At 35.7% G+C, this 18,229-nt stretch overlaps 2 protein-coding genes across 2 annotated transcripts in view; both read left to right on the top strand.

The window, feature by feature from the left end:
* LOC121408190 (meckelin-like) overlaps positions 1-10,512 on the top strand; it is a 44,727-nt gene extending 34,215 nt beyond the window's left edge. The window contains exons 24-29 of the mRNA XM_041599569.1: positions 857-967; positions 2,515-2,536; positions 3,287-3,369; positions 4,748-4,850; positions 5,143-5,285; positions 7,287-10,512. Coding sequence (XP_041455503.1) covers positions 857-967; positions 2,515-2,536; positions 3,287-3,369; positions 4,748-4,850; positions 5,143-5,285; positions 7,287-7,367 — 543 coding nt within the window. The 3' untranslated portion in view covers positions 7,368-10,512. The remainder of the gene's footprint in view (positions 1-856; positions 968-2,514; positions 2,537-3,286; positions 3,370-4,747; positions 4,851-5,142; positions 5,286-7,286) is intronic.
* Positions 10,513-12,424: 1,912 nt separating this feature from the next.
* LOC121408189 lies at positions 12,425-18,210 on the top strand. The gene is made up of 3 exons (XM_041599568.1): positions 12,425-12,567; positions 14,467-16,880; positions 17,231-18,210. The coding sequence occupies exons 1-3, from the start codon at positions 12,486-12,488 to the stop codon at positions 17,531-17,533; spliced, it is 2,799 nt and encodes a 932-aa protein (XP_041455502.1). The 5' UTR covers positions 12,425-12,485; the 3' UTR covers positions 17,534-18,210.
* The last annotated feature ends 19 nt before the right edge of the window (positions 18,211-18,229 follow it).

Raw genomic sequence — 18,229 nt, 5'->3', positions numbered from 1 at the left:
GCAGTGGAAATTTTTTAATATATAATGGTACTTAGCATAGTTTGTACAGGAAATCTGCATAAACCATGGGTTCAACTGACGGTTTTTAAACCACCTTTGTGAATTTGGGCCGAGTCTTGATTGAAGTTCTCCATTGAAAATTCACATGACGAAAAACTTCCATTTGAGATCACTATACCCTGGTTTCCCTTCTCATCAATTCTCTTCTCCAAATACGACAAACCCTAACATGCCCCAAGCAAGCAATTTAAGTTTCAAAACACCTGTTTCTTGACGTCGGTCCGAAGATAACGCAAGAGCCCGGCATATACAGTCACAGTAGGGGGCCACACACGACGGGATGCATGCGCAGCGCTGAGCTCGGTTTCTGCAAAACATGCTGTCATTTTTATTCGCTTACTTTCCTTATTTCGAGGTCGATTTTCTTCGTTCGAAATTGAAAATGGACTAGTATTGGATGTCTGAATGTAATATGCCTTTGAAAACGTGATTAATATCGAATACAATAATTTCATTCCGAAGATCCTTCTACAGGCAGACAAGTCTTACGTAATAGCACAGCTGTTGTTTATCATTTCGTCCTTGGCTCAACGCTCGTTTGGCTGGCCCGTGGTGGTGAAATTGAGACAAGGGGATTACCTGGCCAAGATGGGTTTATCGGGGTTGGAAATGTTGTTTGAGAGTTTCCAAACGAAAAACGGGGTATCCGACCGCAGTTTGCAGTCCGAAGTGAGGTCGACAATCAAACGGGAAATTTTCGTAATGATAAAAGTAGGAGATGAAAGAGGCCACCATAGATGAGGAATGATAGAAGGCATTATAATCATGGTTATATATGTATTTGTTTTTAATCTAGGACAATCTAGTTGGACAAAGAGGATTAGAACCAAACACAGATCAGCAAACCTTTGAAATGCTTCTTAGTACAACTTTCAGAGAGAGATATGACTCTATTGTTCTTCCATTGGTAAGGGAATGGAATCTATCATCCGCCTCTTAGGTTGCGTATAAATACCCATACATATACATACAGTCATGGTCAACAATTTGTGAACCCCATCATGAAATGCACTCTTTCATGCTTTTCATGTGTTGAATGTAGACATCATCACTACAATGTTTGCCAAGCCCAGAGAAACAAACTTTATCGAATATGATACAGGTGTATTTAATCACCTGACTTCATAATTAAATATCTCAAACATGTCAGGACTTAAAGGTCAAGTCCACCTCAGAAAAATGTTGATTTGAATCAATAGAGAAAAATCAGACAAGCACAATGTTGAAAATTTCATCAAAATCGGATGTAAAATAAGAAAGTTATGACATTTCAAAGTTTCGCTTATTTTTAACAAAATAGTTATATGAACAAGCCAGTTACATCCAAATGAGAGAGTCAATGGTGTCACTCACTCACTATTTCTTTTGTTTTTTTATTGTTTGAATTATACAATATTTCATTTTTTTGCGAATTTGACGATTAGGACCTCTTTGCCTGAACCACAAAATGTGAAACTAATGGAATTCCACTTGTTCAGGGAGGAATATAACTTCAATTCACATGACAATGACGAGAAAATCAAAATATTTCATATTTCATATAATAAAATACAAAAGAAATAGTGAGTGAGTGATGTCATCAGTTCCCTCATTTGCATACCGTCCCAGTTATGCATATAACTGTTTTGTGAAATGAAACAAAACTTTAAAATGTCATATCTTTCTTATTTTACATCCGATTTTAATGAAATTTTCAGCGTTATGCTTGTTGGATTTTTCTCTTTTTATTCAAACCAAGTTTTTGTTGGGTTGGACTTGTCCTTTAATCACTTTAAAATATGTTCATTTTCTGGTGGATTTCACTTACTTTTGAGCATCACTGAACATTTATACACACCTAATTCATTGATTGGCTTTCTTTATGAGTCAAGTTTTCTTCCACCCATTTTATCTTCTTACTTTCTTTGTTGTATATTTTCATTCACTTTATTCAATAATTTTATCGAATCCAGTTCATTATATTTTTTTCAGTGGTATTATTGATTTTAATATTCTAAAGGCCTATTAAAAGGCCTTAAAGGATATAAACGTGAAATAATTAGTTAAAGATTTTTGTCAATGTGCTCATTCCTGGATAAGGAAATGGTTTGAATTTAATGCATCTAGACTCTTGATTATTTCATAGATATGTATGTATGTTTCTTGTAGGTCTTATTTACAGTGTTTTTACATTGTACATTATGCTACTGTTACCTTGTATGTTGTTTGGTAAGAACCAATATTGTTTATATATTAGTTACGTTTGATTTATATGATTTTTCAATAAAGAATTTATTTATACAAAAATAATGATTTTGCAAATAAGTTAGACTAATAGTAATATTTTGTATCTGGAAAGGTCATTTCTTTGTGTAGGGATATTAGTACTTTTTTTTTATATTGAGATTTAAAGTACTAGTGTCTCAGTTCATGTAAATCTGTTTTCTCTCTCTCTTTCCCTCTTTATCTCTTCAGAGAGCACCAGGAGTAGCAAGGGGTATGTACGTTTTCATTGTTACTGTGCCAGTTATAGGCTGTGATGAATAAATTTATATCTATCTATCTATATGTCTGTCTGTCTGTCTGTCTGTCTGTCTGTCTATCTATCTATCTATCTATATGTATATTTATTTATTTATTTATCTAATGCAATGATAATAACAATTTACAAGTTTACAGCAAATCAGTTATGAATACATAGAAAAACAAGGATAATAGATAGGAACCAGAAAATAGCATGAATGCTAGTCAATTCTGACCCCTCCTAGTTTAGGCAGATAGAAATATGTTAGAGGAGTGTTTAAAAAAAAACACAGCTAATTTTTACAAGTTTTTCAAAAGGCAACTAACTTTCCAAGGTGTGTGTCAGTATATGAAGAAATAAATATTACTTGTGCAATTAGAATTTCGGGAGAATATTGTTTGTAATATGCCATTGACCCATTCAATATGATTTTATTACCTGGTACCCGTTCAATATTTTGATTTCAGTGTTATGAATTTTCCATTTTAATAGACCTTAACCTGAATGGCCTGATGTACTGAGACGGTCGGATACATTTGATGTTGAAATGGATTTCACGATTCAGAATATGTACAATCTGGATTGGGTCTACTTATATGAAAGATCACATATTTATTCAGTCAATCTTAGGTGTACATGTACCTTCATTAATAAAAGAACATAAATGTACTAGTACATGTAGCTACATCAGTAATCAGTTTAATGTTTATTCTTTACATGCAGGAACTGGAGCGGGTAATAATGATGATAAGATAAGTGAAGCCTATGTGTCTCTAAACAAGTTCCTATCTACATTTATTGATCATGTGAGTGCTTGTACTTTGATTCTAATGAAAAACATTGATAAGATCAGAAGTATTATCATTTGAATGTTACAAGTCTTCCTCCTATCAACACCACTTAACATATTGATAAGAATAAATTCTACGTTGATGTTATTAATCATTGCAATCAGCTTCATGTTTAAGATATCATGTATTAATAATAATATGCAACATTTATATACATGTAGCGCTTAATACAAATGTTTCTAAGACACCGTTCTCACTACCTTCCTAAACTAGTTTACTTGAAACTAGTTCAGTGGAAACTAGTTAACGTGTAGTGAGAATGGTCGAAGCGATCTTCCAGACCAGTTCAGAAAGCCACCTCTTGTAGTTTTCAAGATCGCTTTGCCGCGTTAAACTGGTTTTAGCGTAAGTAAGGACACAAGCTTTCTTCGGGATGCGTTCTTCGCACATTTTGAGCATGCTACTCCACATGACAGGTGTTGGAATGCCTATGCCGCGGTTTCGAGTTTCGCCGAAACGTGCCACCCCGCTGAGAGCGTTTTCATGGCAACAAGATCGCTTTACGTGAAGTGATTTTGAAAACCACTTTTGTGTGATCAGTTGACTAGTTTTAGAAAGCGTAATGAGAATGGTGTCTAAGTGCTGCATACTCTTACCCCGGCTTTAGCACGATTACCCCGATCGGGCGCTAGAGCATTCAAGGAATTCCTTCCTACCAGATACTTATTTACTACACCTTGGTTAAGAGTGGCAAATGTAGATAAATGCATTGTTATTCTGATTAGACTATCAATCCTGGGAAATATGGTTCACGACAGAAAGATGCTTAAGGTGCACTTTCACTGACTGGATATCACATGAAGATTAAGTGTTTGATAGGGCACTTGTTGATCTCCTGTAACATTTTTTAGGAAAGGATAAATCCAATTGTTTGGCATTTCATGAGAAAGGAGGGTACAGAAAATAGGATGACAGGGAAAAGATAAGGGGGTGGGGTTGGTGGGGGCAATGTACTAAATTGGACTGACTATTAACAATGGATTGCAATTGACAGCAGATAAAAAATTCTTGATCACCAATATCTGCACCATCATTTCTTTAACAAACACCATCATAAAATGTACCACGTACCACAAGATTGTATCTTTGATTGGCATTTTTTATGCCAGGGCTGCAAACATGGAGTGTAAACTTTTCATTTACCATATCAGCTGGTCATGAAAACTTGAAGAAAGAATTATCTATTTCAAAACATGAAGAGTTCATATTATGAACCATTATTTCAGGAAAATTGTTATTGATGTAAACACAGGCACAGAATTGGTATTAATATCCATTTCATAATCATCATTATTTAGATTGTTGTTTTATCTCTATATCTTCCAACTCTTAGGGTATGTCAGATATTGACTATGTGGTAAAGGATAAACTTCTCTTTGAGAAAATCCTTGATATGGAATTCTACGACCCTTCTGATAAAGGCTTCTTTTATAATGGTAAGTAGTCCGATCTTTTATTATCAACAAAACAAGGTTCGACTTGCAATTTAATTCTAAGCAGTGGTCTTATCGAATTACCTTCTACATAAGACTCTTAAAAAAATAATGCATCTGTTTTAATATGATTATCCAGAACATATGAAGATCTGTCAAGGGAAGGGTCCAAGCTGAAAGAAGTTGATGATTTTAGAGAAAGTGTCCTTTTGCATGGTTCAGAAACATGGACAATTCCACCCAATAGAGTTGCCGGAAACTCAAGCTTTTGGTGGATTACTGTTTTATCTCCTAGATGATGGCCATGCATTCCAGAAAGCTATCTTCTATGGTAATGAAGCGACTCTACTGGTCTTTGAGCTACTTCTATTCTGTATTGTTGATCTTATCTTCACCAACTACGTCTTGGCTGGAGCTATTACCTACATCGTCAGTATGGTAAGATTCACAGCTTAACATTGTCCAGTTGCATGACACCTAGCATTAATTGTAACTCATTGTTATTTTTTACTTCCATTTTAAACCTACAATGTGATTGGCTGTCGAGCGATATGTTAGTTACATGTACCATTAATGGTGGAGTTGTAATTCATACTAAGTTTTACAAAACAGGGCTAATATGGAAAAAAATATCTAGCATTGATCTACAGTTATTCAGTTCTGTATGATGAATATGAATAAGCTATTGGGGGTGGGGGGCTCAAAGTCATATCATCAATATTTTGCCAAACTTACATATGCCAAACTTTGCCTTTAAACAATTACATCAAACTATTTTGCTTATTGCTTCCTAGGGCTGTATTTCAATCTTTTACCCATGACTGTATTGATAAATGAGTGTGGGAGCAAACTGGGATGCCCAATGTTCGTCATAACAGAATAGGACTTAATTAATTTCTCATTATTTTAATGGATCATGCTAGTTGTTACTTCTGATTTACAAAATGAATTTAGATATTATACATGAATGTGCACATTTCAGTTGAGATTGTATGACAGAAGGTGATGAAGAAATGTATATTGCTGTCGATGTTCAAGTCTGCCATAATGTCATCCATCATTTTGTAATCTAGAACACTAGACATATTGGCTGAGTATCTGCTGGTTTGCGTTTCTTTGATCAAATGTTTGATCTGTCTATATGGAGATTATGCAAGCCCTTTTTTATCAGACAATCTTTTTGTCTTACACTTTAAATCTTAGCTTTTTGTTAAAATATCACAATAAAACACTGGATTGCAAGTTTCTTCTCATAGTCTTTAATATCAATACCACCTTACAAACCTACAAAGATAAAAAAAAAAACTATAGGGGAAGGCGGGGTAAGTTGAGCATAGGGGCAAGTTGAGCCACCAGCCCCAGGCCAATAATGAATGAGTCCGACATTGTGGTGGTGTCATGTATTGATGACCCATAGCATAACCCCTAACCCCACCACATTGTTTTCAACTTTGAAACAAAAAGTAGTATTTTAGAGGGAAAAATATGAATTTCAGCCAAAAAAGTAAAAAAGAGAGTGAAATAGATAAGTGCTTTATAAACATACACGTCTTTAAATATAATAAAGACATGATAACAACATTATTAGTCCAGGTATGGATCTTCATTCTTGTCATAGTCTTTTATATGATGGATGCATAATAAATGTGTGGATACAAAATTATCGCACTAAGTTCGGACTGGGGTAAGTTGAGCCAAATAGCATGGGGCAAGTTGAGCCATGGTAATTCATATGGTAATGTATCTTAAAAAACAAACAAACCATAAAAATCGATTGAAATGCTGGCTGAAAGGAGCAAATTTACATGACTGCTCTTTTCCTTTTAAAGGATGTTATTATTTATAGAGAATTAGCAAGTGAAAAGACTTTAAACAAAAAATTGACATGCTGGTTCTCCCCTCATACATTTTGTACATAGTTTTTGTGGCTCAACTTACCCCAGAAGGTGGCTCAAACTTACCCCATATGTGGGGCAAGTTGAGCCATTTGACATCGTTTTTTTCAAAGGTCACGATGACTTTCAGTGTGGGGATAGAAAGTTATATATCGGTGGAAAATATTTCAGAAGAATTAAATTTCAAGGCAAGGTACTAATTTCGACAAGATTATTAATCATATCAATTCTAACATGCAAAAAGCAAAAACTGTCACAACTTACCCCGCCTTCCCCTACTGTTTGATTAATTTATGCTGGATTCTGTCTGTATTCAAAATGAATGGGTGGGTGTTTCATAAAGCTGTTCGTTAGATAAGAGCGACTTTAAGAATGACTGGTGATTCTTTCTCGTGGTAAATGGTATATTCATTGGCGATGGTTTAGCACGTAAGAGGTCGTTCCTAAAGTCGCTCTTAATTTACGAACAACTTTATGAAATGACCCCCAGATGAACATATTTTTCTTCTCTACTTTCTTGTTTCCATCCCAATCTTTCATATAGTTGATTATCAGGATTCGAGACAGCTTTGGCAGGAGTAACGTGGCAAGAAAAACCTTGGTTGATGAACGGTTCTTAATATGAATTCCTGCCCACTATGCCGTCCAGTGTATAATATGTAGATATGAACACCGTGCCTCATTTCAGTACTCTTTATTTATAACCCTATTATTTATGGCCCTCTTTTATTGGAATGAAAAGGGGTTAACGTCTCAAGGAAGTCTTTTCAGATTTTTCATTCATACTGTTATTACCAGACATGATTGATATCCTTACACTGGAAAATATATTAACCATGATCCTGCCAGAAGTCAGACACTTTCACTTGTGGAGGAAATATTGCATTCACTTATTTTTGTGTGGGTAATTATTATCATCAAAAATATCACTGGCGTAAATCTGTGACGTCATGCTATTCTAGTGGGGGGAGATGGAACAATAGATCATCTCCCCCTGACCAAAGGATTTACGCCAGTGAATATTATGAAACAAATATCCTACTCACTGATTTCTGTGTTAAGTTCTAATCGAATAGAGATTGTGGGCAATTCAAAACAACATGATCACCAAACCCTTTGCTCATTGCCATTTCTCAGTTTAGTTTGCCAGAAGTCAGACACCGAAATTGGTTTTTGCCTCTGAGTGTTATTGATCCTTTTTTTAAAGAATTTGTATCTTGACTAAATGTATTTAACTTCCCTCTTTTTACAGCTGATAATTGGTTGTGAAGAATGTTTTTAATAATTTCAATCAAACAGCCCCAACAAAAATTTGCCTCAATAGCCTTTACTAAACTTTCAATTTGGGTAATGCACATGTGTATATCATGTAATAAATGTTTCTGACAACTGGCAAACAGGATTTTTTTGCCTAATAAGGACAGTGAACTAGTCCATTTTAAGAAGAAGCTCTTCTACTCGTTGAAAGAAATTAATTTTGTCACTTGAATTGATGAGACTTTCTGTAAAATAAAATCATGACTTTGAGAAATATTTCAGAAATAGAGAATGGTGGATTCAGAAATGGAAAATGGTGGAATCATAGAAATTTAAATAAACAAATTATAATTTAGAGATAATATTTTGAACTGGCAAACAATGCCTGACTTCTAGCAAGACTGTGTTATCTAATTGTATTCTTCAACAAAATGTTGGACATTCCTACTATGAAATATTTTGTATTTTCAATGAGTTTTTTCAATGTTGGTTTTATGTAATGTATTCAAATGTATTGATGTTTTGTTCGGAAGATATGCTTGTAATTTGGTGCAATTGATAATGAAATGACCTATTTTATTTGAAGTAGTATCATATTCCAAACACAGTATTGTTTTCTGATATCTTAGTAATTAAAACTGGTCATTGTGTATGACATTGTTTGACAAATATCAAATAGCAAATGTGATATACATGTACATCATGTATTGCATTGCTATATGGCCTTGTATTAGACACACAGAGGCCTACATGAACTACAATCCTCTACTGAAATGGTACTATCTTTTGAATTGCATCAAACCGACTACCTTGAATATTCACTTTTTGAAGAAATTAAAACCTTGATTTTGTACGTAATGTTTGTCTCGCCTGAACGAAGTTTGGCAGAGAACTAGTAATTACTTTTCCTCTTGGTCTGTTCAAGAATATTAGTTTTTTGTTCAACTTGCTCTCATTTCTTTATTTTTTGCATCAATTATGTACATATTTGGTACATATGATCCGTGGGCAATACTACATGTGACCTTATGAGAATGATTTGGTTCAAAGGTCATCTAGGATCAAAAGGTCAAATGATGTTCATCCTTTTTTGAAGATTTTCTTCAACTTGATCTCATTTCTTTATTTCTGCATCAGTTTTTATCACACATGGTTAAAATGATTCTGTGGTAATACCAATGGTGTGTTGTTGAGGAAGATGGGGTCAAAGGTCATCTAGGGGTCAAAAGGTTGAGTTTTTGTTCAGCTTGGGCTCATTTCTTTATTTCTTTATCAATTATGTTCACACGTAGTACATATATACCCTTGGTAATACCACATGTGTGTCCTTGAGGATAATGGAGACAAAGGTCATCTAGGGATCACAAGGTCAAATGATATGAGGTCATGTTAATCTTTTTATCTTCAAGTTTTTGTGCAACTTGTTCTCATTTCTTTATTTCTTCATCAGTTTTGATCGCACTTGGGTTAAAATTTCCACATGATCATTGGGTAATGCCATATGAGTGCTGTTGAGGATGATGGGGTCAAAAGGTCAAGTTTTTGTTCAAATTGCTCTTATTTCTTTATTTCTGCATCAGTTATGTTCACACTTGGTACAAATAATCCTTGGGTAATACCAATGTTTGTTCTTGGGGATGATAAGGTCAAAGGTCATTTAGGGGTCAACAGATCATATTGCATATTGATCCCGAAATCAGGCGAGACTCGTGGTTTGTGAACCACCCTTTGAATGTATGATATTGTTTGATAGATTGAGTCTGTTGAAGGTTTATTTTACTTGTATATAGTTTTCTTACTTATGCCATGTCTTATAATGAAATGAATAGTTTATTCTGTACAAAATTAATTGTATATATTGTTGAAAAATTGAAATTTAACATCCTAGCCTATAGGATTTATTTATATGTATTTTTGGTGTGTATTTTTAATGTAATTTTTTTTCCTCAAAACTATTTAATGTGTGAAAATGTGGGGCAGGTTTTCTTGAGGGTTTGAAAATATAAAGACATGCTTTTCAAACATTCAGGATAGGGTTTGGTCTTTGTGAGCCTTTAGGGTCCAATCAGCTAATTCAATCACATAATATTTTTTTGTAATATGTCTCAACATGAGCAATTTTACCAATTTTTTAAAAAACCAGACTCCAGCATTATTTCATTTGTAAAATGTTACTTCCATAAATCTCATGTCATGAGGTAGGACCATACATATCTGAAATAACAACAACTGATTAATGAATAGAATGATGTTTTTGTTTCCATTTAATAGCGCACTGCTAAGTATTTACTTTTCAACAGGATTGGTCACAAAAACAATGAAAATTTCACAAAAATGGGAAAAAAGACTATTCTATCTTTAAATTACTCAGAAAAGTTATATTTCTGTACTTGATTTGTTGAATGAATCTTTCAAAATGGTGTTTGCACTCAGATATGATTGCTCTGTTAAGTTATGTGATCATTGTTAAATGATCTTTTATTTTGTTGAACAATGTCTTTAAAAGAAAGGAACATATTTTAGCCTGGGTTCTTTTGTATTATCTTGGTACACATAACATAGAGAGAGAGAGAGAGACTGAGAGTGGGATAACGAGAAAACAAAGAGAGAAGACAGAGCGGGGAAGACAGAGAGAAAAGAGCGAGGGAGGGAGTCAGGGGGTAAGGCAGGGGAAAGAGAGAGAATGGAGGAAGCTTTTTAAAGGTGGCGCATCGTGACACCTGCAGATAAGACCATTCTTAGAAGCTGGCTTGGGTTAGCATAGCAGCTCCTAAACCAGGCACTCGCCTAAATTGGTTCATGAGTTTCAAAAGAGTCCGCCATCCATCTCGTATTATCTGCAGGTATCATGACTTCGTTCTACCTATGAAATTATAAGGTTACTTGTACTGCAAATAATTCAGCATCAGCCATCACTTCCCCATAAGAATATTTAATCTGGTGGGGACGTCGTGGTCTAGTGGTTATGTCTCTTCTTTCAAGCTGAGAGACGTGGGTTCGATTCCAAGCCATGGCGTGTTATCCTTCAATATGGAAATGCCCTGCACTCAACCCAGGCGAGGATTTTTCCTCGAAACGCAGAGCGCGTAATATCCGCTCTGCTAATGTCAGGATAATTATGCTGCATTAAGCAAGTACAATTATGGTTCATACAGCCCAGCCCCAAACTACATGAGATAAGTGAATTCAAGAACTTACAAAAATAAGATAAGAAGAGATGCTGCTTAGACGGAAGAAGTAGCTCGTTAATCAAAAGAATAAAATATCTAAATGAACATAATAGAGATGATAGATCATTTGAGTAGTATCAAATAACGAAATTTATTAAAAATGTATTTCGCATGAAATGGTTTGTTTGTAGGCCTATTTTTATAAGATTTAAAGTAAATGAATATAATTGAATTGACTTAAGGATTTAGAGAATATAGGCCTACTTACAGTAACCGTATCACCATGATCACAATCGGCAATATGAGCGCTTATTTTAAATCTAAATGCTAGAAACTAAAAATTTTGTCAGTATACACAAGGATATATATATTAACATCATCATGAAAATGAGAATAGGTCCAAGTCAATAATTATTAATTTCGAGTACATAAAAAAATCCAGTGAGCATATTGTTCAGTTTTACAATCATTTCAGAAACTTTTGAATGGAATTACACAAGATACACTCGTGCATAAGCAACTGTTTTCAATATTTAACTCAATTTAGCTAAGAGATGGACTTGGCATGTGTTGTTCATATATTTATGTACCCATATGCCTTCGATAATGAAAATAAAACCAAGGAAACTGTCTCTGTCAAAGATCTGCCCAACTTAATCTCCAAATTATTTGTGGTTTTATGTTCTATTCTGTTTGCTAATCCTTTCGTCGTTTGCTTTGTAATTTCATGGTTGATGATGACCAGTGATGACGAAACATTGAAATTGGAATGATGATGTTTAATTTGTGTGCTGTGCCCTTGACCTTGTCCTATTTGTATACAACATGCGACTGTTTGCTCTACGTATTCAAATAAAAAACCGAAACTCCAGGTTACATCGGATATGACGTAATGATATCTATAATTTTGTCAACCGGCCATTGGAACAGGAAACGATGCCTGCAACAAGGATTTCCCCATATGTTTGCTTAGCTTCATTTTAATATAAATGATGCTAATTTTGTACTTTTTAGTTCAGCAAACAAACGGACACGCAACTATGAATGTGCTTATTTACTCAATACAACCATACATATTTCAGCAAGGTAAACGTGTATTGTTGTTCTTAAAATGGCCTTGTAAAATAAAACTATATAATGAGTTCCGTTATTAGAAACCACAAATGACCACTTAAAGCTATAATGACACGTTCTGGTGAAACATAATCATCTTGATTTTTAGTCCATAAACATTGTCGGGGAAAAGTCACTTTATCAAATAGAATTCACGTTGAGCTAATTACTTCGTCGGATTCACTGTAAGAAAATTAGGGAGGATGTATAGACAAAATAGAATTCTGCTTCGCCTATTTTTGACTATTTCAATAATCATAAATGGATCGCATCAAACCCGTGTTGGTAAGACTATTTCACTATATTACTGTTAAATACAGAATGTATGTCTTAATGTAAAACTTTGTGATCTACATTTGACAAGAATGGGAGTTTGTTGCAATCATGAAACATGCAATTATAATGAAAATATATGTACTGGTTATTGTAACTGCTTGAAAATTACTGTTGGGTTTTCCCTGCTCCCCCCTTCCACCTCCTTTTCTGTTCTGCATAACTGGGTAACTCAAACTTTTATTTGACACTTTCTTGCGTCACAGTGGTCACGGGATACAAAGTTATGGCCAGTCGAAGGCGAAAGGTACAAAACCATTTTTTTCCACTTTTTGGGGGTTTTATAATGTACAAGCACGAAACTAACTTTGTTGTAAGGTTTTGGACAGGTTTCATCAGATTTTTCAAAGAAACGGTACCCTTCTTATATCTTTTTTAAAGTAAATGTTACATAATTGGGTCCAGCTGCAATTACGGCTCCGCACAACCTTTGTGACTTGCAGGCACATCATGTATAACATAAGATAATTGTTCTTCATCACACCCAACAATGGTTACAATTAGGAGCAATGCAAGAAATAAAGCGCCAAATAATGTGAGGTACTGTGAGAACGTTGGAGGTGTTCATTCAAAAGTTAGGGGTGAATGATGTGTTCAACAGAGATTGAAGCTAGTCAGTTGAGATGTAAATGCCAGAAACTCACAAAAAAGTTAACAGAGGGGGCAGGATTTTACTTAAATTTTGAAGGGAAAACTCTGATGAAACAAAAATCTTACAACAAAGTAGTTTTCACGCATGTACATTAAAACCCTAACAAGTGGGTTTTGCACCCTTCGCCTTCGATGGACCATAACTCTATACCCCGTGATAATCGTGATGCAAGGAACTTGAGGTGTCAAAAGTAAAGTTGATGGGTTACTCAATCACATTAAATATAAATCACAAGAATTTATTATGTATTTTTGATATAGCCGAACTTTGAACTTCGGTTACCCTTTTTTTAGAAACACCCTGTATATTGATTTATGTATTTAAGTATTTACTATAATATTAATGATGTTTTGGGGAGAGCAAGCTTTGCATTATGCATTGTAAAGTATTTTTATATCAAAATAAACATTTGAAACTCCTAGGCCCCGTTGCATTAAGGCGACTGCACACCTTACGATTGGTCTGCGACCCAATTTCAGAATAAAATGTAGTAGAATTTGATGCTAATATTGAGACTGAATATCTTACCGTGTAATGTTCTAAATCATCATACGAATACCTATGTACAAGTCTGTTACTGTGCTTTCATCCTTCTTAGAATGATAGCGAATTTAATATCTAGTCGTAATGACGTCATAGTAGTCGTACGATTGGATACGATTTGAAACTAATTTGGCCTTTACTCTAAAATAAAGGCTTACAATCTTTCAAAATGGTTATATTAGTAGGCCTATTCATTCAATCAATTTTAGCCTCAAATTAAATCATAAGTTCCATTCACATTTTCAGAAAAAGAGCAAAATGCGATTCGTTCCAAAATCGGATCGCGAACAGTCGTAAGGTGTACGGTGGCCTTTAAAGTTACTTTCATGCTGACTCCGCCATCCAATGGTAACTGCCGTGGTAATGCTGATCAGCAGCCAATCAGAATCAACTTAGGTTCCTAGCAAGTTACCAAATTTCGTAACAGGATCATGAAACGGTCAATTTCAATATGAAATCAATCACAGTTAGAAAAAAGCTGGAAATATTGTCATTTCGCCATAATTAGCAAACATTCTTTTTTAATTATTATTATGGGCTACGTTAGTTGTTACACTAGAAAAAAAGTAAATTCACTGGTTGTACACAGGATTTCTTTGATTACATGGGATGAATTCGAATTAATTCTTACAATTACAATTCATCTTTTCTTACAGTTAATACTCCAAATGTGAACAGAACAGTCTTGGGTTGGCCGGTTCCACTTTGCCCCGTGACAGCTTTGTGCGGAGATGACGGTGTTCCAATCTCCTGTGGGCAGACTTATAAAGAACACGCTAGCTGCCACTGTGATAATCGGTGTGTTTTCTACAATGATTGTTGTCTTGATTACGCGCTGTCTTGCACCTCTAATGGAACCACTGATTACCCCGATCCTCCACCTATCGTTGGCATCAATCATGATCAAGTAACTTGCGCCAGGATACCAGGATCACCAGCTAGGTACTACCGAGTGGTCAGTAAGTGTGCGGATTCTTGGACTCGAGATGACGTTAAGTTTGAATGTGAAAGAGAAGCCGACGTTCAGAACCCCCATCAGTTTATACCAGTTGACTTTAAGGGTGAAATAACCTTCAAGAATGTGTATTGCGCCATTTGTAACGGCAAAGACAAAGATGACCTCACCCCTTGGACCTTAGAAGCGACGTGCCATGTCGACGAAACATTAAGCTTCACTTCGAGATCTACGTTTGAAGAGAAAGCGACATTTGCCTTTGTAGTTACGACTTGTATCTCTTGGCTTCTGAAGGCTCCGATGTGGACTGGCAATGAAAGATCATGCATCGTCACTCCTACTTCTGACCAATGCGGAAATGTCACAATGGCATCACCATCACCCTCTCAAGGATCGCTTTTCGATGCTTGTTCTCTATACCAAGCTGAAATCGTGGTAAACAGTGTGAAGCACAGAAATCCGCACTGTTATCAATGTTCCACTGGAATTCTTCATGGGTATAGTCAAGTTGATTCGATTCTTAGAAATCTCGCATGTCCATATTCACCTCGTATTACTTTACCAAGACCAGACCAGAGAACCTCTTCAATATCTCTATTGCTTGATTTCAGTTTACCGGTAACCTGTAGAGATGATCAACGCTTTGACTCAGAAACTCTCACGTGTGTGAATCTGACTTGTCCCGATGGCTTCCTTCTTGATGGCAAACTATCTTGCGTCAGCGCAAATGCCGATGATGTCTTTGAAGAAGATTGTAGTGACGCATCTTCTTCCCCTACTAACATCAATATGGAATGTAAAGACACGATCAACCAGGATGAGCAATGCCTTTCGCCTTTCTTGCTTACAGATGAACTGCATTCTGCCTTACGAAGTATCTTTAATTTTAGTCAAGAATTGAGAGTAGATATGATACAGGTCAATACAGCTCCAAGTATCGGTGGTAATGAAACAGACTGCAGTCGCAGAGTGAACATCTCAGGGTATCTTCAAGGCTACTACTTTTCGGAACTCGATGCACTTTTCTCTTCGACCGAACCCTCTAATATTTCATTATCATCATTCGTTTGTCGGGTGTCAAGATTTCAAGTGACCTACGGATGTATGATCAAAATTGACGACTGCCCGAATCACATTATTGCTTCAAATCCCAAATATCACGTTAATAACCTGACAATCATTAGTGACGATGATGACTTTGAGTTCTCCCTTGACAAGTCAACATATTACTTTACGCGTAGTCTAAACACTTCAACGAATTCTTACACCAAAGAAGATTACAGCTTCGTCTGTAACTTAACACGTTATACCCCATGCCCACTTCTCACGCTCAACGCATCGTTGTTTAAAGAAATGCAGGATGGATCCTTGCTTTACCTAACTAGCAACATTAGTTTCACACCAGGGGAATTTACCAAAATAGGGAATCATAGCGTGCAAGTTTGCAATTTTCTTGAAGAGTACATGCCATTCATAAACTATTCTGCAGCTCAGGCTACTCTTAGCACCGTTGGTTCGTGCTTATCAGTCGTGACCCTGTTGCTGACTATAGCTACGTATGGTTGCTTCAAGGGCCTGCGTAATAACACCTTCAGTATCATCATCTTAAGCCTTTGTATCTCCTTGGTATTTTCCCATATCTTTCTCCTTCTAAGCGGGGTATCTGTCTTGATCCCTGGTACATGCATTGCAGTGGCAATTCTCGGACATTACATGTGGCTTGTCGTTTTCTCCCATACATCCGCCATTGCCGTTGATCTTCACAGGCGCTTCGGTGTAACCGTGAGTGTTGGTCAGGTAGATGAGGGCGCTGCAGTTCTTTTGTACTTTCTTGTCTTCAGTTGGACGTGTCCTCTGCTCGTAGTGATCCCTTGCCTGTGTCTCTTCTTCACTGGCTTCAATGTCCCTAGTTTCAATTTGTCCTATGGTCAAAGGAATTGTTGGATTGGCGACGGTCTAGCGAATCTGTATGTGTTTGGGATTCCAATAGCATTCTTACTTCTGAGCAATCTTATAATTTTTGCATCTATCATCGCAGGCATCCGCATGAAGACAGTCCCCACGGCACGCGGACATTCAAAAAGGAAACTCGGTGACCTTTGGATTTATGTGAAGGTAAATTTAGACCATTCTTCAACTAATATACACATCCAAATGATTTGTAATGTTCATATTACTCATTAAAAACGAAATTGATCCCAATAATACATGCAAATATGGCAGGCAGTTTTGCTAATATCTTCTGACATCTCTATATTGAATTCTTCAAATCACATATTCGAATAATTAATATCTCGAATTGAATTTACGATGTTTCAAAGATCTCATAGAACATTCTTCCCTAGCTGATTATTTACAAATACTTCATACTTTAGACCTACATGTATACAGGTATATATACTTTCTAATCAGTAAAAGAGTAACATATTTAACTCTTTTTTGTTATTTATTTTATTCCGACGCAGATGTCTAGCATCCTTGGTTTTACTTGGATCTTTGGTTTTATAGCTGCTTTCACTGACGTCACAGCTTTGTGGTACATCTTCATTATCCTTAATTCTCTTCAAGGCGTCTACATCTTCATAGCCTTTGTGTGTAACAAGCGTGTCTTCAAGCTTTGGCGCGACTCGTTTTCGTGCCTCACTTCGACTCCGAGATTCCCGTCACTCTCGAAAAGTAAGAAGAATGTCCCCAAGCCGTCTTCGCAATCGACAACTATATCGGGTTCTGGAAGGAACGATTATTGCGAAACCACATCCACATTTTAAAGTCATGTTTTTTAATTCAAAGGCAATTGTTTTTTAAGTAGAATATATACGGTTATCATATTAATTCAATTTAATAAAATAAATCATTTAAAGGACTTCCCATTTTATGATAAATAAGACAATCCTGTACTGTTCCTGTATACATGTATTTAATAACATTTTTGATCTAAAAGCTGCTCTTTCTTGGGGTCCTGCAGTACTTACACAGGATACAACCGAATATCATTCATAATGCTTCACACTAAGATCATAATGAATATGTGAAGGCAAATACAAAAACATCAATAACTAAATAGAAAACGCTTGGATCTTGACGATGATGCAGTGTTTATGCTACCTGTACACCACGCGTATCTATTATAAAACATTTCTTTCTTCTTGAAGTTTAAGCCATCGAAAATTATTACAATTATGTCTTTCATTCTTGCAAGTCAATGTAACATGTTGGAAATAGCTTTTATTCACGCCTGGTTGCGGCATTTATTTAACTTCGACATCTTTGGGACTCATTCTTTTTTAAGAGTAGTAAAACGTTTTCTTGAACGAACTGATACGAGGGTTAATAATAAAAAAAATGGATACCCCTCAATGTTTATTCCTCTACATGTTCAGAATATTTGTTTCGATCGTCGATTGAGTGCTAGTCGGGATTTTCCTACGTATGTTGATCAGTTGATTGCATCTAATTTTCCATGT

This window comes from Lytechinus variegatus, chromosome 2 (assembly GCF_018143015.1).
Source record: "Lytechinus variegatus isolate NC3 chromosome 2, Lvar_3.0, whole genome shotgun sequence".
NCBI lineage: Eukaryota > Metazoa > Echinodermata > Echinoidea > Temnopleuroida > Toxopneustidae > Lytechinus > Lytechinus variegatus.
This window is presented reverse-complemented; position numbering and strand designations above follow the sequence as displayed.